The following is a 24,690-nucleotide window of genomic DNA, read 5'->3' as shown; positions in this document are numbered from 1 at the left end:
TCGCTTTCTTTTCTTCCAGGGGACTAGTCAGAGATTTGTCTATTTAATTAGTCTTTATAGAGAACAGTGCCTCAGCTTTAGTTACTAGGTGTAGTTTTAAAGCTGCTGATAATTACTTTAATTTCTCTCTTTTTAAAAAGATTTTATTTATTTTAGAGTGAGCAAGAGCTAAGAGCAAGAGCTAAAGAGAGAGAGAGAGCACAAGCAGAGGAAGCGGCAGAGGGAGAGGGAGAAGCAGATTCCCCACTGAGCAGGGAGCCTCACGCAGGACTCGATCCCAGGACCCTGGAGTCATGACCTGAGCTAAAGGCAGACGCTTAACCGACTGAGCCACCCAGGCGCCCTCCTTTCGTTTTTCTGAACTTCTTCCTAAGGTTCATTTTACTCCCTTTTCTTGCTTATCTATTGCCTGATTCATTTATTTTCAATAAAAGACAAAAGAGATTTTCTGAGTATGGCTTTGATTGGACCCCAAATAGTGTTCTCCTTCTTGTTACTACACCTAGGTTCCTAGCTGGCGTGCCCGCCTTAAAGATTCTACGTTTAATTCTTTCGGCCTGGTGATTATATCATATGTCAATCTCCTATCCCGAATTCAAATTATGAGGAATAACAATAATCCCAAATAGCCGTTTGTTACCTTGTGTGTCAAACATTTTTAGTCCATTAGTTTATTTCACCCTCAAGAGAGCCCTGTTGGTTGGTACAATGACTTTTCTTTTACAGAAGAAAAAATCGAGTCACAAAACGGTTAAGAGACTTATATGAAGCCACGTGAAGAGCTCACATGATCAGAAGCCTAAGGCTTGAAGCCAGACCCAGCTCCCACAGCCTCAAAGCTGTTTTCCCCACTGCGCCTCTTGGACCCACCTCTCTACCCTTACATCCTCAACCTTCCAATTTCTTTCCTTTCCCTTCTCTTTCTTTCTTTCTTTCTTTCTTTCTTTCTTTCTTTCTTTCTTTTTCTTTCTTTTCTTTCAGATTTTTAAAGTAATCTCTACACCCAATGTGGGACTCAACCCTACAACCCTGAGATCAAGAGCTGCGCACTCCACCGACTGAGCCAACCTACTAGGTACCCCTCCAATTTCTTTGTCTTCCGACTCCCTTGTTTTTTGCTCCTCGTCGGCAAAGTTTTAGCTTAAAATTAAATTAGTTTAAATTTGAATTCAATTAGCTTTAAAGTTTTAGTTTAAAAAATTTAACCTTTAGTTTAAAAACTTTTTTTTTTTTTTTAGCATATCCGCTGGAGCACCCCAGACCTGAAGGAAGCTCTGGAGCTCTGTCAAGAAACAGTGTGGCACAGCGGTGGCAGGCAGGGCCTGGAGCCAGGGTACCTGGGTTCTTGTCCTGCTGTTACTTACAAGCTATGCTACTTTAGGCAAGTCGCTGTCTCTGTGAGTGTCTCATAGGGCTCTTTGGAAGGTTCCACAATGTAACCTATGTAGAGGTGAGAACCACGAACAGCCCCATCGCAGCTAAACAGAGTGTGGTTTCAGCGTTAGAAGCTGGTTTAGCACCGGAAAGAGAAGCAGGGTGCCCAATATTCATGAGCATGTACTTACCAATATTCTTCTGGATCTCAATGACAAAGTGATTCTCTGGGTTGTGGCAGCTGAAGGAGAAGACCTCTTTTTCTCCAGATTGGATGGTCAACAAGGTTTTATGTCTTTTAGCATTGATGATGTAACAGAGCTTGGATGGCAGAGCTGGGCTCCCAGGCTTTATGAAAACCGTAATGCCACTTCCGTGCGGCGGGGCAATCTCAAAAGCTTCTGGAAGAAGGAAGAAAAATGGAGTGAGCAGGATGATTTATTTAGGTCTCCAAACTTGCTGCCGTCCCCTCCGCTGGTCCAGGAAGGATGCCCTCTTTGACACCTTCATGTCCTCCCTCCTGGTCTGAGAAGGGCGGCGGGAGGGGGGTGTAACATGATAGTGCTGTCCTTACCAACGGGAAAGAAGTAGCCTGTTGCTGATGGGGTCTCGTTTGCTTTATTAATTTTTCTAAAACTTAAAAACACTAGACCACAGCCTAGATGTTTTGAGCAATATGTGTTCATACCCCATCTGTGCAGGATGAAATAGCAATCAGAGAAACTGCCACACCCCTTCTCAATAGGACTGTAAACGAAAGTCCACGTACAGAGACTTGTCTCTCTCTCCAGGGACGTATTTGTTTGCAAAGAGCTGCTGTCTCCTGCCCTGAGTGCCTCACATGCCCAGTATATACATATATACAACAGTGGAGGCTAGGAAAAAAAATTTTTTTTTAAGATTTTATTTATTGGGGTGCCTGGGTGGCTCGGTCAGTTGAGCATCTGCCTTCGGCTTAGGTCATGATCCCAGAGTCCCAGGATCGAGCCCTGCCTCCAGCTCTCTGCTCAGCAGGAAGTCTGCTTCTCCCTCTCCCTCTGCTCCTCCCCCAACTTGTGCTCTCTCTCAAATAAATAAATACAATCTCAAAAAAAAAAGATTTATTTGAGAGAGAGAGTGCGTGCACGAGCAGGGGGAGGGGCAGGCAGAGGGGGAGGGAGAAGCTAACTCCCCTCTGAGCAGGGAGCCCCATGCGGGACTCGATCCCAGGACCCTGAGATCATGAGCTGAGCCGAAGGCAGACGCTTAACCGACTGAGCCACCCAGGCGCCCCAACAATTTATTTTTTTAAATCAACTTTACTGAGATAATAATTTACATACATTTAAAAGGGCCCACACATTTTAAGAGTTTTAACAAATGTATATCACATGTGACCGCCACAACAGTCAAGATGTTGAAAGCTTTCATCACCCCTAAATGTCCCTTTAATGTGCCTTTACAGTCAACCTCAGCTTCTGCTTCCAGAAAACTACCCGTTGCCTGATCCAGACTGTCCTATAAACAGAACCCTGCAGGTCTTCTCTTTTGTACCTGGTTTCTTTGTCCCGCATGTTTGTTGAGTTTAACCCATGTTCCTGAAGGGATTAGTAACGTGTTTCTTTTCTTTTTTTTTTTTTTAAAGATTTTATTTATTTATGTGACAGAGAGACAGCCAGCGAGAGAGGGAACACAGCAGGGGAGTGGGAGAGGAAGAAGCAGGCTCCCAGCAGAGGAGCCCGATGTGGGGCTCGATCCCAGAACGCCGGGATCACGCCCTGAGCCGAAGGCAGACGCTTAACCACTGTGCCACCCAGGCGCCCCATCTTTTTACTGCTAAGTAGATTCCATTGTCTGTATAAACTCTGGTTTATTTATCCACGCACCTGCTGAGTAACATTCGAGTCTTTTCCAGTTTTTGACCAGCCATGTGCTTTCATTTTATCAAAACTGCAGGCCGGCATGAGTTCTGTGCATTTCCCCTCCGACGGGAAGGTATGAGCGCACTTGCGTTTCCCAGGCCCGAAGCTGTGTGCCATCATATGTTGGGACTTCTGTCAACCTCTTCTTGACCCTCTCTCCCCCCTTGTTTGCTCTGCTTTAGGCTGGCCAGGCTTTATATACTAGTGGAAATTGATCCCACAGTCTGTGATAATGAACTGCAAATATTTTCTCCATTTTATCAGTAAGACCTTTACCCTCTTTGAGCCTCTGTTCCCTCACTTGTAACATGAGGGGGTTGGGCTAGAATAATTCTACATTTCCTGCCAGCTCCCTGTCTATGATCAGTACCTGAGGAAGGAAGAAGTGACTTTGCAACTGTCAGCATTCCCAATGACCGCCCAGCAGCGACACAGACCCATGGCTCAGAATGCGGGGACACCAGCTCAGCTGCCTTCCCGACTTGGCTTTCAAGACAGCTTAGGTTTGCATTTTTGGAGCAAAATGGCCTAATCTCTCCAACTTCAGCTTGGACCCCTCTCTGCTTTGGTCACCATGCTCAGGGCACCTTTGCCTTCTTGCTAGAACACACCATAACCTCTTTCCCACCCCAGGGCCTTTGCACATGCTGGTCCTAATTTCTAAAACGCTCTTTTTCTAGAGAGCTGGGTCCTTTTGGTCATTCCAGTGTCGGTTCGAAGGTCATCTCCTCACAGTGGCAGTCCCTGAGCAGCCCCCTAAAGTGCTCCCCTCACCTCCCACCCCCAGTCTTCCTGCTTTGTCTCCCTCCCTGCTCTAGTCTTTGACTGAGAGCACTGTGTTACTTGTTCATTCGTTCTTGCTGCCCATGATCAGAATGGGAGCTCCTTCCTACCTTAATGTGGCAGGAATTTGCTTGCCTTTTTCAGTGGGAGCCTCAGGATCTAGACAGTGCCTGGTGCCTGGGTGGAGGCAGCGGTCATGAGCCTCTCAAGGGCTCCAGGGAAAACTCTCATCTCCATATTCTTGCCTCGGCTGCCTTTGGAAGTATCTCACAGACGTACCGCCACTCCAGGATTTCAGTTTGGGCTAATCCATCTCGGTGGGAACCAGAGGCTCGGAGCTTCTTAATTAAGAACTTCCGAGAGAGAAAACACTCTCTAAGGCAGAAGCTTATTTACTCCAATTCTTCATCTTCAAGCAGTGTAGCCACTTAAAATCTTCAGAGAGAGAGAGAGCTGGAGGCCCAGGGGTTCTTGAAGACATCAGGTTAAAATGAATCTAGATTCGTGTTCAGAAACCCAGTTGTCAGACTGATATCCAAGCAGTATGTGTCAACCTTGTGTTCTTTTTCTGCAATTATCAAAATGTCTTAACCACGCTATTTGCAAAAAATTCTTGGAACACCCAGTCTCAGAAGGCATGGCATGCTCCCCCATGGCCTCCAACCCCGGGGCTCCAGCAGGGCTAACTCATGGGCAAGGGAAGTGGCATCCAGTCTCAGGACTGCAGCCCGGCTAGCTAGGGTACCAATGTCTTCCCCACTCTTATTGCTCCTCTGTCTGTGTTTATACCCATTGGCCACAGCATTTAAAAAAAAATTCCTGACCTGGCGGGCACCTGAGTGGCTCAGTCAACTAAATGTCTGACTCTTGATTTCAGCTCGCGTCATGATCTCAGAGCCTGGAGATCGAGCCTGCATCAGGCTCCATGTGAGTGGGGATTCTGCTTGGGATTCTCTCCCTCCCTCTGCCCCTTCCCTCTACCCTCCCCTGTGCACACATACACGCGCTCTCTCAAAATAACTAAGTTAAAATGAATTTAAAAATTCCTTACTCTACAGTGATGATGATTATTTTATTTATTTATTTATTTATTTTAAGATTTTATTTATTTGTCAGAGAGAGAGAGAACACAAGCAGGGGGAGCGGCAGGCAGAGGGAGAAGCAGGGTACCCACCGCGCAAGGAGCTCAATGCGGGACTCAATCCCAGGACTCTGGGATCATGATCTGAGCCAAAGGCAGAGGCTTAACCCGCTGAGCCACCCAGGCGCCCTGGGTGCCATGATGTCCTTCCACGTGTGAGCCTGCCTTTCCAGCCTCGCCTCCGCCTTCAGCCCCGTGCTCTCGAAGATTGTTATTTTAAGTAAGTGTTAGACCCTATGCAGATCTGCAGCCTGCCGTGGGAGGTGTGGGCAGGGAATGGAGGCACCAGGGACAGAGGAGCCTTTGCAGGACCAGAGGACCATTCTGTATCTTGACCGTGGAGGTGATTACACATTGTGCACAGATGCCACAATTCATCAGACTGTACGCTTAAAATAGGTGAAGCTGATTATATGTAAGTTATGCCTTAATAAACAAACAAGAGGGAAAAACTCGTTAGGAAGGTTGTGTTTCTACACAAAGCAGGCACTTAATAAATGAAACAAAGAGTAGTCACGACCATAGCTAAAATATGGTTTAATAACATTCCGGGGTGGGCCTTGTTTCTCTCATGGTGTGTGTAATATTTTCAGGTATCTTTAAATTAGATTTCGGGAACAAGGCTGATCTTGCCACGATGCCTCTGCTCAGCTTTTCCCTCCTGCTTGGAGGCAGGTCGGGTACCCCCAACAAATTCTGGGTGTATGACAATCTAGTCTATTCTTGATGACAGCCAAAGGAAAATGGGTGATCATTTTTAGAAATCTTTTTTTTCCTTTTAGAATCTTTAAAATCATGTATTCATTCCATAAACACTGGGTTCATAATATGTTCTAGGGGACCATACCTGGTGCAAATGATTGAATGACAAAAATCATTGGCGTCCCTGCCCCCAGGGAGTTAATACTCCAGATGAGGGGTTTCTTTTGTTTTTTTGTTTTCTAAAGATTTATTTATTTACTTGAGAGAGAGAGAGCAGGGGGAGGTGCAGAGGGAGAGAGAGAGAATCCCAAGCAGATTCCCTGCTGAGCACAGAGCCCCACATGGGCTTGATCCCATGACCCTGAGATCATGACCTGAGCTGAAATAAAGAGTTGGACGCTCAACTGACTGAGCCACCCAGGCACCGCTGTTTCTAAATGGTCTCTGGAGGACTTCAAGAATGATGAAGTCCCAAGGTCCAGGACTCCTACTATGGGACCTGGGAATCTGTATTGGAAACACTTGGTTTCATCTGTGCTGGGAGGTAGGGATTCACTTTTACTATTTTTTCCCATATGGAAAGCCAATTATCCCAACTCTACTGAACACACCAACCCTAATGCTACCCGTTATGTATGTTTTTTATTTTGGGTCAAAATAACCCAGATTTTCATTCTAACTCATTTTGCAAACCAAGAAGATGAACTGCTAAAAGGGAGCGATGGCTCACTGCAGGTGAGCATACTTTTATCATCTCACCATGTTCCTTTGTTCTGTTCCCGGATGGCCAACCTAGCACACTCCACTGCCCAGCCACGGTTCGTAGCTTTCCTTCAGTCTCCAGGACCAGAGAATCCCCACCTGCTTCTCAGCTCATCGCCCAGAGGAAACACGTGCGCAGTAAAGCCAAAGCTCACCCCCTCTTTGCAGCAGGAGGGGACGATTTATATGATGGGCTGTTTCCCGAGGTCACAGCCAAGGACGACACATCACCCACAGGACGACCCCGCCCCATCCTCAATGATGCATGTATTAGCAGAGGGGGCAGATGGGGAGTGAGAGGCTAATAACCCAACCATGAACATGCCTGACTTCTGGACTCCCCCTATCCCCCTTCCCCCAGCTCTACCGCTCAGTAGCAGAGAGACCCTCATTGCTTGGGTAAAAGAACTTGTAACTCATCACAGATGCTCTGAGTTTGAGAACGACACGCTGCTCGCACATTTCCCCCTTCTACGCTCACCATCATTCATCAGACCTTGAAACTGGGCACCCCAGCCCTGGAATAAATCTCAGCCGCCCCCATGGCCACGCCACACCGGGTCGGCGCGTGTGAGTGCTTGACAAACGCACTGTAATTTAAAGAAAGTGGTTGGGTGTTTTCTCCTTCAGCACCTCTTTCTTTTGCCTCCCCGGGAACTTGGGATTTCTCTGGTGTCATATTTTAGAGGATCTATGATGTAGGTTCACAGAAACGCAGACACAGCTCCAGATTCTGGCGTCATTTCGAGGTCTTCCAGGTGGAAAGACATCCAAGCCAAGCCTCGTGGAAACAGCGCGTGGGCTCCCAGGCCCTGAGCGGGTGCTCATGAGTCACACCTCTCTTCTTCACTCTTCTGCTTTCCGCACCTCTCCTTATTAGGACACCTTCGCTAGTTTCTGCCTCACCAGCGGCTTCTCGGGTGGGAATTTCCAATTGTTTTAATCACCATTCATTATTCACCACTCAGTAATCACCGTATGCACAAATGCCCCTGTTATTTCTTCTCCCTGCCATCCTATTTCTTTGCAAGGGGAAACACATGCAAGGAAAAGAAACCCAAAGAAAGGGATTCCACCTGATACACATCGGGGAAGTTATGTGTTCCCAGATTTGTCAAGTAGGGGTTAAAAGACCGACAGATGTGCTCGAAACATTTTTAGATGGGTCACAACCAGCTACCTCAATTCTGGGTGTGGTTCCCTGGGGGGCTTGGCTTCCATTCACTCTCCGTCTGCCAAAGATAGACCAAGCAGCTCCCAGCCCCGCCTGGGCCCAGCCCGGGGCACCAGGAGACACCTATTAAGACGGATGATGGATGCCCTGCAGGAGAGCCCAGGATGTGGGGAGACAGAACACGGAAGCCACGTGGTATAATCGTGAGTCAGCGTGGCCGATCAGTCATGGCCTGCGTGGGAGTCAGATTCTAAAACAAGTCTATTAAGGGGAAGAGTTCTTCAGGCCCAAACAGCCCCGTCCTCTCTTGGGAAGCTGTCTCACTGCACGTCCACATCCCTCTCCCAAGTTCACTGGCTACAGCTGTTGTTTGCTCATCTGTGCAGCGGAGCCCGGCTTCTCGGGTTGAGCACCAGACAAAGTCGTGATCTGATTTGAGGCACCGGGTTTGCAAAATCCATTTTGTTAAATTGTGGGTGATCTCTCAGAGCATGGCATGCTCAGACCAGGAGAGCCTGAGGAAGTGACATGAGAAGGGACAGTGCTTCACCTGTCCATGTCACATCCGCCCTGGGGGGACGCTCATGCCGCTTATGCGATCTCTCCTGCTTTTAGTCCCTGCAGAAAGCAGCTGCTGAATTCATGTAAGCTGAGTATACATTTGCCTGTCTGCCCCACCAGACCCTACCTGAGAGTCAGCAACTTGAAGGCACCAAGGAGAGTCAAGATCCTCTGAAGATACTGAGGGTGCACTATTAACCGTCTAGGGGTGGTGGTCAAGGAAGGCTTCATGTAGGAAGCATAACTTAAGATGGGTCCCGAAAAATAAATTGGAGTTTGCCAGCCAGGGCTAGTGAGATGGGTATCAGGAAGGATAGGTGGAGGGAACAGCAGGTGCAAAGACACAGAGGTATGAAGAATGTGGCTCCTTCGGAGTCACTCCATGGAGTTTGTTTTGCTGGGGGGCAAGGAACATGCGGGAAGAAGCTGGAGACAGAGGCAGGAAGCAGGCTGGGAAGGGGTGTGGTCGTGGCCATGGAGTTTGGGCTTCTCCCCAGTGGACCAGCATAACTTAGCAGCTTTGCATAATGGTTAAGAGCTTAGATTCTAGAGTCTGACTGCTTGGGATCGATTCCTGGCTCGACCACACACCAGCTGTGTCTCCTTGGGGAAATTCCTTGGCTTCTCCGTGCCCCACTTTCCTCATCTGCAAATGGGGTAATACTGGCATTGTTGTAAGGGCTAAAAGAGTTAACACCTATGAAGGTGCTTAGACCGGTAGCGGTAGCGATCAAGGTTAGCTGTTGTTATTGTTGGTAGTGTGAAGCTCAGGGCTGGGCGGGGACGAGGGGGAGGCAGGTAAGGTTCCCTGGGGCAAACTGGAAGGAGGCCTTTATTCTCAGGGTTGTGCAAGCGTGGAGGCCTCCTCAGCTCTTCCAAGCCTTCCCTGCTCTGGCCTGGCCCCATTCACTGCGTATCGAGGCCTTTCTATTTGAGTTGACTCATGGGACTCCAGCAACCCTTCTCGGCTCAGAGATGTGACCTCACTTCCCCATGTTTGCTGAGCACAGGAAGCAGAGGGGACATTCTCGTTTGACTCCAGCACCCCTGCACTGGCCACTCTCCTGGGTCCCACACTGGCCTGCCCTCTAAGAAGCTGCCAAGGTCAAGTCAACCAGCAGGAAGGGAGGAAGTGCCACTGTTGTCAGGAGGTGCACAGAGTTCCTGATCGACACCACGGGCTGGGCATCACCACTGACATAACCCATGTAATGGGGTCTGCTGTGGGGACGGGGTGCCAGACTGTCACACCACCAAATTCAGAGTCTTACTACTCCCATGGGCTTGGGGCAGTGAGGCCTGCCGGCAGAGGAGGGATACCTGGTTTAGGCACCCTAAGTCCATCTGGCATCGACTTGCCTGGGTCTATTTACATCCCGGTGAACTGAAGGGAAAGTCTTCCTAATGGCAGGGAGTCGCCCATCTGCCTACCTGGGAAGAATTAATTGCTCACCGTCACATAAAACAGAATACAACACAAGTTGCTGTTTCAGGAACTAATCAGCCTCCCTTGGCTGAGAAGCCTCTGGAATCTAGGCACCGGCCATGCCTCCATCATAATGACAGTGAACACCCCATGAGCGACCCCTACGTGCAGCCTCCACGCTTGTACTCGGTAGAAGTATTTCTAAATCCCCACCACCACCCCACATAGGTTCTAATATTAATGCCCATTTTGCAAACGAAGGAGCTGCGACTCTGAGAGTTGAAGTAATCCGTCCAGGGGTATACGGTTAGTAAGAGGCGGGGCCAGGTCCTGTGTCCGAGCAGTCGGACACGGGAGCCCCGCGGGACAGATGGCCGCTCCGCAGGGCTGGCCCTGCCTGTTTCTGCACTCAGCCAGGAACTGCGTGATGAGAATGGTGTGTTCTCACCGCCAGTCCGTCAGGACGGAATCAGACATGTCCTAGCTGCTGGCTTTCCAGCGGCTCTCCGGGACAGCAACAGGCAAAGACGTTTGTTTAAGATGGCTAAATAGGCGTGCTGCATTAACCGAAATCATTTAAACTTCAGATCGAAATGTTCGGGATGTGGTTCCTTTTTTTGGTGCGTCTTTTTGGACAGGTCTCAGTGCCAGGACGCGGGGAAGGGAAGCTGGCGTGCTTAGGTGTTCGCAGTTCTCCTGCAGCTTTGTGGGGTCTGCCTGGGGCTTGTGGGATGGGAGGCCTGTGGCCAAGCGGGTGGCCAAGGAAGAGCGGCCACGATTCTGGTAGAAAGCAGCAGGAATAAAGGGCTAGTGCCAGGTCTTGGTGGGAGAGCGTGTACACACACACACACACACACACACACACGTATAAATGTGTACGTATATACATATGGAAAAAGTATCAAGCTGTATAACTAATATTTATGTATTTTCTTGTATGCCTCAATAAAACAATTTTTAAAACTCAAAAAAAAAGGTTAACTACTTGAAACTTGCCCTGATGAGAGGCTCAACCCCCTTCTCTGTCCTTCTGGGCATGTGCTGCACCCGTCCTGAGTCCCTCTCTGAGCCTGCAGAGTGCTCCAGCACGGGGTCTCGTCCACAAACGATTCAAAATCTGGGCCCTCTAGGTCCTAGGCTCTGAGAGAGCCTCACACTTCTGGCTACCACAAACTGTTTGCCTAAGGCTGAAGACAGAGGACAAAAGCCTGCTGGCGTTGGATTGAAGCCTGAGGGGTGCGGTGAGTTATCCTGGTGGGACCCCGCCGAGGGGCCCTGCGGGGATGTGGCAAGGCCTCCTCCGAGGATAGGATTCGAAGCAGATACGCTGCGAGGGCCATTTACAAAAGCAAGCCTTGGGATCACACGGCGTGCTTCGCTTATTTTTTTCTTAATGGTGGTAAAAAAGAAAAAAGAAAAGGGAAGAGACTACTTATCCTTCCACTATCCACAAATAAACCTCGCAAACATTTCCCCCCCTTTTCAAAATTGTGGTAAAGTATACGTAACAGACACGTTGCCACGGTAACCATTTTTAAGTTCAGTGGCATCAGGTATAACCGTGTTATTCTGTGACCACCGCCACCAGCCATCCCCAGAACTTTCCCATTTCTCCAAACTGAAACTCTGTCCCCATTAAACACTAACTCCCCGTTTCCCTCGCCCAGCTCCGGGCGCCCACCATTCTTTCTGTCTCCACGGATCCTCTCGGGACCTCACAGAAGGTGTTCAGTACTTGTTCTTTTGTGTCTCGCGTATTTCGCGGAACATGAAGTCGGTGAGCTTCACTTCTAAACCCGAGAACGGCTAACCACCGATTTGAGTAACAACCAAAAATCGAGCAAAGCGACACACAGTCTCCAATTCATACATGCACACAATATTCTCTTCGTGAGAAGGGGGAGAAATTTCTCTTTACACGAAAAATGATGTCAATAACTAGAAAGCTGAAAAGATGGCAAAATGGTATGAAAAAGAAGCAGGAGTATTTCTCTGGACAGTTGGCAGCCGGTCAGAAGGTCACTCAAGGGGCGCCTGGGTGGCTCAGTCGTTAAGTGCCTGCCTTTGGCTCAGGGCGTGATCCCAGGGTCCTGGGATCGAGCCCCCATCGGGCTCCCTGCTTGGCGGGAGGCCTGCTTCTCCTTCTCCCACTCCCCCTGCTTGTGTTCCCTCTCTCGAGGTGTCTCTCTGTCAAATAAATAAAATCTTAAAAAAAAAAAAAAAAAAAAAAAGAACGTCAGTCAGCCTGCTAGCCACCAGCGCTCTGCAACCCTGACCTTCTCTGAGCCGCAGACCCAGCGATGGGCTACCGAGACCAACGTTCTGACAGGCCTGTGTTCCTTGGCGATTAGAAGCACTAGACATGAAAACTTTCTTGTGTGAACATAAGCCATGAATTGGTTAAAAGTAAAAATAAGTGTCATTTCAAATGGGCTTTTCCAGAAGGTTATATGAGCCCATTTCCACCATATTATTCACCAACCCTCAAAGCTAATGTTAAGAGATGGGGTTGGGGGGCGCCTGGGTGGCTCAGTCGTTAAGTGTCTGCCTTCGGCTCAGGGCGTGATCCTGGTGTTCCAGGATAGAGCCCCACATCAGGCTCCTCTGCTGGGAGCCTGCTTCTTCCTCTCCCACTCCCCCTGCTTGTGTTCCCTCTCTCGCTGGCTGTCTCTCTCTCTCTGTCAAATAAATATATAAAACCTTAAAAAAAAAAAAAAAAGAGAGATGGGGTTGGGAGGGCAACGGGGAAATGCTTCATTATAAAATATCCCCCTTTGATTTAGTTCAGCCTGCAGCTTTGAAGAGCCGCTCCTGAGGGAGCAGGGAGGGGCAGCAGGAGAGAAGTTCTATTAAGGCCTGACCTGTGCTGGGGGCCACTCGAATCTTGCCTCCATCACCCAGGCTGATGTGAGTAACACTCCCTCCCTCATGCGCCAAGTCTCTCCAGTCATCCCTGGGGCCATGCTCGCCTGCTTGGGAAAAGCCACCGTACTTCTTTAAATTGCAGAGTTCTCATCTGTCCTATTTGGCCCCAAACATTAACTACGCAGGACTTGTACAAGTACTGCAGTGAGACTCTATGCATAAAGTGCAAAGAACAGGGCTGCGCTGGTGTTAGGCCCTCATCTAGAGATGGCCACCATCACTTCCAACCCTCCACGGGGCCTCTGGACCCTGCAGTGGGCAGAATTTCAAGATGGCCCCAAAAAGCCGCGCCCTGTATGTTCTCCTCCCCTTGAGTGTGGGAGGGACTCCGAATATGATTGGGATATCACTCATGTGATCAGATGGTGTTGTAGGGTCAGGCCAACTTTATCCTGGTGGGCCTGACCTAGTCAGTGGAACGCCTAAAGGAGTCTGGGCTTTTCCCGGAGAAAGGGAATTGAAGTGTGAAAGGAATTCCCTGGTAGGGGTAGGGTCTCTAGCTGGTTCTGAAGACGGAGGGGGCAGGCAGTGTGGGTGTGGGAGGCTGATTGCTGCCAGCAGGTGTGGTTTTCAGCTATTGAATGGAAAGGGGGACCCCAGATGTCTGGCCACAAAGAACTGAATTCTGCTACAACCATGCGAGCTTAGAAGAGGGCCCGAGCTCTCGATAAGAACACAGCCTGGCCAACATCTTGATTTTAGCCTAGGGAGACTGAGCAGAGAACCCATCCACATTACATCTGGACTCCTGGCCTGCAGAACAGTGAGCTAATTAATGCATGTTGTTGTAAGCCACTAAATTTGTGATAATTTCTTATGCAGCAGTTGAAAACTAGTATAGAACTTGTAACCAGATGGGGTACCAGGCAGGACCTGCTGAGCCGCTCAAGGAAAGAGGTTTGGGTAAGTATACGGTATTGTCTAGGTCATGGATCCTCCCCTTCTTCTTTTTTTAAGATTCATCTATTTAAGAGAGAGAGTGAGACAGTCTGTGCAGAGGGCCAAAGGGAGAGAAGCAGACTCCGCTAAGCACGGAGCCTGATGCGGGACTTGATCTCACCACCCTGAGATCATGACCCGAGCAGAAATCAAGAGCTGGATGCTTAACTGACTGAGTCACGCAGGTGCCCCAGAGCCTTCCCTTCTGAGCTGAGGTACCATTACGGTGTTACGTCACATGGACAGCTTTTCTGGAAGGTACCTCCACGAGGATGTCTAACTTCATTGTATTTACTGTAAAATTTCAGTGTCCAGATGCTGGAAAGTGATGGGGAGGGAAGTGCAGGAGTGCGTCAGAGGGAAGCGGATGCTGTGGTTGCGAGAGCTCGTGGCCGGTCATGTCACCTGGCCCTGTGGGAAGAGCAAGAGCAGGAAGAGGGTGCTCAGAGGAAAACCAGAAGTCAGGGAGAACGGCAGTGGGAAGCCTGGCCTTAACACCCCGAGAGTCCAGCCGTGTTAAGCTGTGTAGGGGCCGCTGGGGGCCGGTGGGAGGTGGCCTCCAGGAATGACGGCCACAACCTACCACCCCCAGGTGTTTGGCATCTGCCCCGTGCCGGGTACTTTTTATACAAATCCTTTAGGTAAACTGTTCCCATTCACAGCTGGGAAGACGCACGGCTGAGATTCAACCCAGGACTGACCGACTCCAAAGCCCATGCACGGCTGCCACTCCAAGACGTCCACCCTCAAGGTCACAGGCTGCTGGGCAGCCGGGGCCCAACCGTGGCTAGGGAGGGACCTGCTTCAGCGTGTAGCACTCAATGCCACCAACACAGACAGAAGTCTCACCGTTTGCTTTTCCAAAGCCCACTCTGAATATCAACGCTGCCCTTCGTCCTACCGCAGAGGCCCCCGTGACCGTACGCTATGTTCTGTGGGGAGGCAGGAGCCTAGCCATCCGAAACAAGCCAGTTTGCTTAGTCTGAGCCCCTCTCTTGGTCTGTCATCTTGCCCCTTCAGACCCCTGATCCCAACTCTTCTCATGAATGATAAGTCCTGGGCAAAGGATGATGCCCGCTCCTCCTGTCATCTCTGACATCTTCACCGCCTCCTTCCTTACCTTCACTCCTCATACTCTGGCAACAGTCTACACTCTGTCTGGAGGATGACCACCAGCTGGCTCACCCCTCACTCCATCCTTGCTGCAACCAGAAAAACGGACAGCAGCATTTGCAGCCAGGGGATGCCAGCCTTCACCAAGTGGCAGCTGAGAGAGGGGTGAACTGGGTCTTTTGGGGGGGCCTTAGGACTACCAGTTTCTTAACTGCAAAGGCCCAAACTCTTGGTTACTCAGGGGGACATAACCCAGGAGGGTGGGTGTATCACTATCGCAGGAGTCAGGGCAGCCAACTGGGAATCTATCCTTCTGTTTGGATCTCTTGTTTTAGGGATTAGGGATCAGTACCTCTTGCTGCTATCAATGTTTCCAGCATTTTTAAAGGGCACGGGGGGTGTCAACTCACATAGCCTGACTTGGACAATAAGTCTCTGAATGAAGCTCTCCCAAATGACCATAGGCAGGTCAATAAGGTGATCTTTCTGGCAAACCGGGTAGCCCAGGGTAAAACAGGTCAGGAAAGGAAGGCTGCACACTCCAGGAAATCTCTGGAGTCAGAAAGACACATGCTTTCCTCACCCACAGGGGCTAGGGTAGCTCCCAAGGGTGTTATGTCACTGAGGAGGGCCATTACAGAATACGTTACATCAGAGCATGGTGATTATGGGAGGTGTTACGTCAACAAGATCAACCATTATGGAAGACGTCTCATCACTGAGGAGGGCGGCTGTAGAAGAATGGTTGTTACGGAAGGTGTTAGGTCCACGAGGATGGGTGCTGCAGAAGATATTGACATGGAAGGTCTTCAAACAACAAGAATGGATATTACAGGGGTTCAACCATCACGGACCAAATTACATCAACAAGGATGGTCATACTGGCATCTGGACAGGGCCAGTATTGGGACTAGCCAGTGATCTCAGGGAGATAAAATACAAGGTTGAGGGACCAAGAATGCTGAGATGAGGGTTTTGAGGAGCCTGGCCCCAAAGCACATCGTGTTGGCAGGTGGAAGAAAAAAACATGTTATTCCTGAAAGGGAGAGAAGAGACTGTGATTCAGAGCACTTTCCTTTTCATGAACCATATTCCTTCCTTACAGCAGGAGTTGGTCCTACTGCTAAGTGCCCTTATCAAGGAAGAGGAGGATGGGAACAAAACCAGCTAGAAAATTCCAGAGCAAGGAGGCATTTAATCCTCATTCAACTACATTGTTTTGCTCCTACAGCTGGTCTCCTATTACAAATCATATGGAAGGATCACTATTTTTTAAAGTTTTTATTTAAATTCCAGTTAGTCAACACACAGTGCAATACTAGTTTCAGGTGTAGAATATAGTGGTTCAACACTTCCATGTGCTCATCACGACAAGCGCCCTCCTTAATCCCCATCACCTATCTCCCCCATCCCCCCACCCAGCTCCCCTCTGGTGACCAGCAGTTTATTCTCTATAGTTGAGTCGGTTTCTTGGTTTGTCTCTCTCTCTCTCCACCCCCTCTTCGCTTGTTGGTTGTTTCTTAAATTCCACATATGAGTGAAATCATACGGTATTCGTCTTTCTCTGATTGACTTATTTCACTTAGCATAATATTCTCTAGCTCCATCCATGTTGTTGCAAATGGCAAGATTTCATTCTTTTTGATGACTAATATTCCATCGTGTGCGTATATGCATGTGTGTGTATGATTTATATATATACGATCTATGTAGATACATAAATAAGATGTGGTATAAATATGTATATGTGTATAGGTATAGACCACATCTTCCTTATCCATTCACCAATCGTTGGACACTTGAGCTGCTTCCTTAATGTGGCTGTTGTGGATAACGCCGCTGTAAACACCAGGCTGCGTGTATCCCTTTGAATCAGTACTTTTGTATTCTTTGGGTAAATACCTAGTAGTGCAATTGCTAGATCATAGGGTAGCTCTATTTTTAACTTTTTGAGGAATCTCCATACTGTTTTCCAGAGTGGCTGCACCAGTTTGCATTCCCAACAGGGCAAGACCTTGCCAACACCTGTTGTTTCTTGTGTTGTTGATTTTAGCCATTCTGACAGGTGTGAGGTGCCATCGCATTGTGGTTTTGATTTGCATTTCCTGACGATGAGTGATGTTGAGCATCTTTTCATGTTGGCCATCTGGATGTTGAAGGATCATCCTTAATTACATTTTCCAGATAGTGGATCACTTAGCAAGTTGTCTTTTCAGAGATGGTGGGAGAATGCTCTGGAAATATCAAAACAACACTGTGGGCTTACTGGTAATGAATGACAGAGCCTCACTTCCACTCCAGAGCAAACAAACCTTAGGGTTTGTTATGATGTCCCACAGATCTCAGACACCAGAACACCTTGTCCTCCTCCTCTTCTTTTCCTGCCTATGAAAGCTAGTCTCCATCCCCAACTTTTACTGCAGTTTTTACACATATATCTTTTAAGTGTACTTATCACATTGGACAGTGTCGCAAACTCATGCTTTCGGGACCCAGGCAGGCAGTGTAAACAAGAAAAGCCAACGTAGGGTATTTGCTGAATCAGAGGTGAGTGCTTTACTAAATATTTTGTAATTCAGCTTTTTTTTCAAAACACATCAAACAGAACTGGGCCAAGGCCTCTAGGCCTCTAATTTGTAGCCCCCAGTTTACATGTTTCACTCCCTTCTGGATGGTGAGTCCCTGGAGAGTGACGGACTGGGGTTTCCTACCCCGTATGTCAACCGTCTAACACAGGGGGCCTCCAAGATCTGTGGAATGGATGGGATTTATTACTACGCGGCCCAAGACTGAGCTAGATCTTTCAAAGACCTCCTAGGCAAAAATCAAATTCTCTACGCCTGCTCAGTGCTAGGCTCTAAGAGTGGATAGGGGGAGAAATGCAGCAATTTGCTCGTCAAGAAAAGTCGCTCCACGTGGAGAAGGCAGCTTTGGTCATGAGTTCCCCAATTCCTAGTGACTTAATACTTCTCCTCTGTTACTTTTACACAATGGATTTCTTACAGGAAGCAACTGTAGATTTTCTGAAGATGGTACTTACACTCACAAAATCCGTTTTTAAACAAAACTATTGATTGTTATCCTCATACCTGGCTTTGAAATTTTTTTTTTAATTGAAAACTATTTTTAAGGCAAAACTTTGGTGGTAGAAGGCAAAAGGCAAATCAATGGCTGCCCGGATATTGACTGCAAAGCGGAGGAACTTTGCGGGCTGGTGGGAATGTTGAATCATGCGTTTGACAAGACTCATTGAATAGCACCATCGAGATTGGTGAATCTTGTGTTGTGTATATTACAGCTTAATAAAGCTGAAAAATACATTTTACACTTAGATAAATAATACATGAAGCACAAAGTAAAAAAAAAAAGAGTTTTCATCCGTAAAAAGTCTTACTTTTATCGTGAATCTGGGGTTTTTGTCAGGGGCAACCAGGGATACCAGCTTCTTGTGTGTCCTTACACAGCTAATCTCTGAATTTGTAAGTATATACCTATATGCCACCCTGATTTTATTTCTTTTTTTTTTTTTTTAAAGATTTTATTTATTTATTCGACAGAGATAGAGACAGCCAGCGAGAGAGGGAACACAAGCAGGGGGAGTGGGAGAGGAAGAAGCAGGCTCATAGCTGAGGAGCCTGATGTGGGGCTCGATCCCAGAACGCCGGGATCACGCCCTGAGCCGAAGGCAGACGCTTAACCGCTGTGCCACCCAGGCGCCCCTATTTTATTTCATTTCCTTTTGCTAACGGGCAACGTGCTATACTCACTGTTCTGAACCTTACATTTTCCTGTCCATGACGTATCTCGGGGGTCACTCCACATCAGCACACTGAAAGCCACCCAATTGCCTTAAACAGCTACCTAGCATTCATGTACCGAAATCTGTTAACCAGGCTTCTAACGATGGTCATTTGGGTTGTTTCCAGTTTCCAGCTCCCCGGACAAGGAGCAGAAGACGCTTCTCTAGAGTTTCCAGGTGCCAGTGGGACACACCTTCCGTGGGACCCCGGTTCCTGGCTAGAACTTGGACAGCATCCCCCACCCAGGCACAGACCAGGGAGGCTGGAAGGTGTGGATGCCCGTGTTCGGCTGCACTGGCAGTGAGAGGCTTCTGTGAGATGACCCAAGCACTGTTGGCAATTAGGAAAACGTCCTCTTCTGTGTTCTGACAAGTTGAGAACTTGCTCCCCACAGATTTAGCCCAAGGCCAAAGTGCCTGATAAGATTGTCAGCAACTTCTAGGACGGTTGGGTAATCCTTCTTTGTCTCGGTTGGGTAATCCTTCTTCGTCTCTCGGAGGGGCTTAAAGGCAGGGGTCCAGCTCTGTTTCCACCATCTGGCACATTCCAGCCCAGGCTCGGTGTATGCCACCTGCTCACAAGAATAGCTATAACCCTCAGAAGCCTACTGGGCTGTTCTCATTCATTTCGCAGAGAAATTGGGCATGGCATTAAAGTTACATAAAACTGGTCTGGTCAGTTCCTAGGCTAACATAAAATATGTGTGTGTGTGTGTGTGTGTGTGTGTGTGTGTGTGTGCAGGTGCTCACTTGCAAACAATTTTTTTTAAAAAAGATTTTATTTATTTGACAGAGATAGAGACAGCCAGCGAGAGAGGGAACACAAGCAGGGGGAGTGGGAGAGGAAGAGCAGGCTCCCAGCAGAGGAGCCTGATGTGGGGCTCGATCCCACAACGCCGGGATCCTGCCCTGAGCTGAAGGCAGGCGCTTAACCGCTGTGCCACCCAGGCACCCCTGCAAGCAATTTTTAAAAATTTGTTCTAGGGTCATGGAGAATGACTTCTTGCCATTTTTATTTATTTGTTTTTTTAAAGATTTTTTTTTACTTACTTGAGAGTGAGCGAGCGAGAGAGAACATGAGAGAGCACAAGCGGGGTGGCGGGGGACACAGAGGGAGAAGCAGGCTCCCCGTGGAGCAGGGAGCCGGATGCGGGGCTCGATCCCAGGACCCCGGGATCATGACCTGAGCCGAAGGCAGACACTTCACCGACGGAGCCACCCGGGCGCCCCCACTTCTTACTATTTTAATCCAGCAGCTTCACTTCTAGGAAGTTCCTGCGAGATGTCCTCACACCTGCCCAAAGTCACCTGTGCGGGGACAGTAACCAAAGCACAGCGTGTGGTAGCAGAGGCCTGAGAACAACCTAAATGTCTCCCATGAGTGACGTGGTTATGCAGACTGTGGCCTGGCAGCTCCGTCCAGACTGTCTGCTCTTGAAAATCTCCAAGTTCTTCGTGGGCTCAACTCAAAATAATCAAAGAAATAGCAATTCTCATTAACTGAGGAAGCTGTTCTCGGCCAGACCGGGGGCCGAGGGGCTTCCAGACGTGATTTCATACAGCCCTCCAGCTACCCACGAGGTGCTGCCATGTCCACGTGTGGAACGGAGGACACTGAGTCTTAGGGGGGCTAAGAAACTAGCCCAAGCTGCCTAGTGAAGAGGAGGGGGAGTCAGGATTTGAACCAAGCTCTGCCCTATCCCAACGCTTGTCTGAATGAGATTGCTTCCAAAAAGCTAGCAAGTAACCGTGAGTGCAGTGAGCCCTCAACTCCTTCTATTTCTCTGCTCCCCTCTCCCTCCGCTGTTTCCTGAGCCCTGTGGGGAGGCAGGGTCTAAGGACATGGGACGTACAGCGGTGACCAAGAACCCAGAAGCCCATGGGGACTGAGCAGGGCTGGGGTTGTGCCTCGGAGATGCTCCAAGTCCCAAGTCCACTCAGACTTGTCACACGGCGTTCAGCAGGGAGGACAGCCCATCCCCGCTGCTGAATCTTCCTGAAGACAGTGTTCCCAGCTGCCTGGGACCGCCAGCGGGAGCAGCGACGTATCACGGTGCGTCCCTCTGTGCTGCTGGCTCTTGGCCTCTCCTCCCCCGGGGCGGGCTGCTCTGCCCAAAAGCCAGGGGTCCGTCTGGGGCCGGGAGATACCCCAAGTCATTCACACTCAGGGGCTTTATCTCTGCAGCCCTCATGAAGTCCCCGGACGTCTCACCGAACATTTGAGAGTGGTGTTCAGGCTCCACCCTGCTTTAGCCAAACATTTGTTTGAAATAGCCTGACGTTCCGCCCCCAGATCAGCCGCGGAAGAGAAGGCATCTGTTTGGATGGATCGGCGTGTGCCGGGACAGACAGCATCCCAGCCTGGCTCCCAGCTGGACCACACACCGTCAAGGGCTACAGAAGGCTCCTTGGGGCTCCAAGCTTTGTCTGGCATCGTGCGTGGCCACGTGGTGGACCCAACCCGCAAAACGACAGCTTAACTTAAACTCCATGTAATCTGGGGACTCATTAACATTTGATGAAACTCGTTTCTGGAGACTATCTTTTACCATCGCAGACAGAGGCAGCAGATTGGAACTTTGTATGTTTTTGCAGAAATGGCACATTCACCCAGAATCCTCTGGTCTTCTGTCACGGAGGCTCAGTAGTATCTGCACTTGACTTAAAACTTAAAGAAAGCTACATCGTCTGCGCTTATGGAGCAGTTTTAATTCATTCTTTGGAGATATTTCCAAATTCATTACTTAAAGACGCTCCCACTTTGAAGTGAGGTGCTTAATGGCGTTGGAGTCCTATTACTGAGTTGTGTTTGCATCGGGCAGAACGGGAGGCTGGTCTGAGAGGACAGCCCCTCCCGGCAAAGTCAGACCAGCCAGGCTGTCAGTGGTGCCCTGGTCTGGGGCTCCTCTGCTCAGGAAAGACTTGAGAAGTGCCGATCGCTTTTTTAAGTCCAGTTGAAAAAGAACTTTGCGTTTCATACGAGTTGTAAAGCAAACGTCCGTAAGGCAAAATCTGATTTTCTATTGTGTTCTTTCACAGATTCAGCACCACTATCCAGAGAAAACCAAACCAAACCAACCCAGTTAAGATGCTGTGGGGGTAACGTGGCTCCAATGGGGAACACGCAGGACAATACAAAGTCCTTGTCACTGCGGACCCCTTCCCACCCCCACCCTCTACCTCCTGAGCACACGTTTCAGGGGACCAGCAGCGACTTAGCACATCGTCTATGCGGCGAAGCTCCTGGTCCTGGTGTGAGGCCGAGAACCTGGATCGCCAGGGAGTTCTCCTCCATCCTCTACAAGAACATAGAGTGGTGGTCCCCTCTGTCAACCCACGTTCTCTTTTTTTCTACTTTCCAGGACCGAGCTTCCCTCTTTCTCCTCTTCTGTCTGATCTGCATCGGATCTGGAGCCAGAAGACCTGAGGTTTAGAACTTCTGACCCTCAGCCCCTTCCAACCGTGTGACTCAAGGAAGTCACCTAACTTCTCTGAGTTCGTTCCCTCCTAAAAAGACGAGGGTTGACCTGGAGTCCCCATCTGTTCATTCCACACATAATTTATTACATGCTAGCTATGTGCCAGGCACCGTTCCAGCCACTAAGCTCATGGGTGTTGGATAGGAACCTGCCTGAGCTGTTCCCCTAGCTCAGGGGTCTCCAGGAGGCCCACCGACCAGCTTTGGTTTAAATCAGCTCATAAAACATCAGGGCTGGTGCTTCTTCAGCAGGGCCCAAGCCCCTACGTGAAAGACTGGAAAACCAAGGGGCGCCTGAGTGGCTCAGCTGGTTAAGTGTCTGCCTTCAGCTCAGATCATGATCCCGGGGTTCTGGGATCAAGCCCCACGTCGGGCTCTCTGCTCAGCAGGGAGCCTGGTTCTCCCCCTCCCTCTGCCCGTGTTCTGCCTACTTGTGCTCTCTCTCTTTATGTCAAATGAATAAATAAAATTTTTTAAAAATTGGAAAGCCAAGGCCCAGAGAGGCGAGGCAACTTTCCCAAGTCCTAAAGCTTATCGTTGACAAGACTTGAGGATATTCCACATGTCCTGACTCTTACGTCTGGTGCTCTCCCCACTCTGCCCATGGCCTTGCCAACTGGACAATGCTAACTTCTTCCAGGGTCACATCTAGGCTCCATTTCAGTCTCCCTTCCAGTGGGATAGGGCCATGCCACTGAGTTTTAGCCAAGACAATGGCGGCACAAATGATGTAGAATGACTCCCATGCTCGGGTCATAAAAAGCTCCTGTGTGAGCCCCTTCACATTCTTTTGCCTTCTGCCAGTTTCATGTGGATGAGCTCGGAAGCCGCACATTGAAGATGGCAGAGCAAGAAAGCGGAAGGAGCCTGGGTCCTCATCACTGCTTGGAGGGGATCCCCTGTTTGGGATCTTATATGAGCAAGAAATACGCATCTGTTGTGTTTGCGCCATGACCCACATTTGGGTTTGTGTGTTACAGCAGCTTAGAGTGTGTTACCCCTTAACCATGAGACTCACCGATGTAAAAAGTCGGTAAGAACAAATGACTCCTCAATGTCAACGTGAGGTGCTACCAGAACCTATGCCTGGCTGCCGTCTTCTTGACACCCCGGACTCCGGGCACGATGAACACTTAGCCAAAAGTAAATATTGAAAAGGAAGGTCAAGACGTTTCTCTTGTCTAAAATGTATGGTTAGTTTCAACCGGAAGGATGAAACGCAGGAGCAAACCGCAGCGTGGGGCAGTGCAGAGCCAGCACTCTCAAACGGGTCCGCCCAGATCCACAGATACGCGCCACCGCTCATTAGCTGTGACCTTGGGCAAGCTGTCTCACTTCTGTTACTCACTTTGCTCCATTTGTTCTTTGATACTTTCTGTACAAATCCTTTGACCCAGTAATTCCCTCCTCCAGGAATTTCACCCACGGGTAAACTTGCCTATATGCCTAATGAAGTCAAATGCAAATATGGTCACTGAGGCTCTGTTTATATAAAAACAAAAGACCGGAGTGCCTGGCTGGCTCTGTGGATTAAGGGTCTGACTTTGGCTCAGGTCCTGATCTCAGGATCCTGGGATCGAGCCCTGTCAGGCTCCCTGCTCAGCAGGAAGTCTGCTTCTCCCTCTCCCTCTGCCCCTCCCCCTGTTCATGCTTTCTCTCTCTTTCTCTCTCAAATAAATCAGTAAAATCTTACAAAAATAAATAAATAAATAAATAAATAAATAAATAAATAAATAAAAACAAAAGACTGGAAACAACCCACCAGTAAGAGGCCGGTGAAATACAACATGGTGTGCCCACGGCAAGGAATATTATGCAGCCGTCAAAAAGAATGACAGCCCCTGTATGCTCCAATCTGGAGTGACCACAAGATGGGCAAAATCATAAAAAGTGAGCAAAACCAAGACGCACGTGAGACACACACATTCATAAACCTGTACGTGTGTAGAACAGCTCAGGAACACCGCGTAAGAAACCATGGCTCCTCTGGGAGAGAGCCTGGGGTCAGAGGTGGACGGGGGCGTGCTTCCTCCCACACACCCTTTCCTACTCTTTGAATTTCTGTTACCGCGTCCAGGTGTTTTCGAAACGCAGTCTTGAAATTCTTCGAATATTAAAAGCACACACACATCCCTAGAACAAATATGACCACAGCACTAAGTGCTGCTCGTTCTAAATGAAAGGATATGTCTGGAGCACAAACGCCGTCTCTGAGAGGACTAGCTAACGTTGTCTTCAGGAGTCCCACTGCGCACAGCGGTTATTACGGTGCACTGGTGACAGGAGCCAGGCTCTTCGGTCAGGCTATCTGGGCCGCCATCTTAGCATCACTACCTACCAGCTGGGTGACCCTGGGCAAGTGACTTCACCTCTCTGTGCCCCTCAACACAGGGGTCTTCGTGGGGGTACTTGCTAAAGGATGGAGAGGTGAAAAGCTAGCAGGTTTCCTCAAGAGCACCTCCTCAATTCACATTTTCTCGGGAGAAAGCGGCTTAGTTTTTATTTATTTTATATTTTTAAAAGATTTTATTAATTTATTTGACAGAGAGAGAGCACAAGCAGGGGGAGTAGCAGAGGGAGAAGGAGAAGCGGGCTCTCTGCTGAGCAGGGAA

At 49.0% G+C, this 24,690-nt stretch overlaps 1 protein-coding gene across 1 annotated transcript in view; it reads right to left on the bottom strand.

Annotated features, from left to right (window-relative positions):
- The window catches only part of CDCP1 (CUB domain containing protein 1), a 54,233-nt gene that overhangs the window by 24,139 nt on the left and 5,404 nt on the right, over positions 1 to 24,690 (bottom strand). The window contains exon 3 of the mRNA XM_040628245.1: positions 1,566 to 1,812. Coding sequence (XP_040484179.1) covers positions 1,566 to 1,812 — 247 coding nt within the window. The remainder of the gene's footprint in view (positions 1 to 1,565; positions 1,813 to 24,690) is intronic.

This window comes from Ursus maritimus, unplaced genomic scaffold (assembly GCF_017311325.1).
Source record: "Ursus maritimus isolate PB19 unplaced genomic scaffold, ASM1731132v1 scaffold_14, whole genome shotgun sequence".
Classification (NCBI taxonomy): domain Eukaryota; kingdom Metazoa; phylum Chordata; class Mammalia; order Carnivora; family Ursidae; genus Ursus; species Ursus maritimus.
This window is presented reverse-complemented; position numbering and strand designations above follow the sequence as displayed.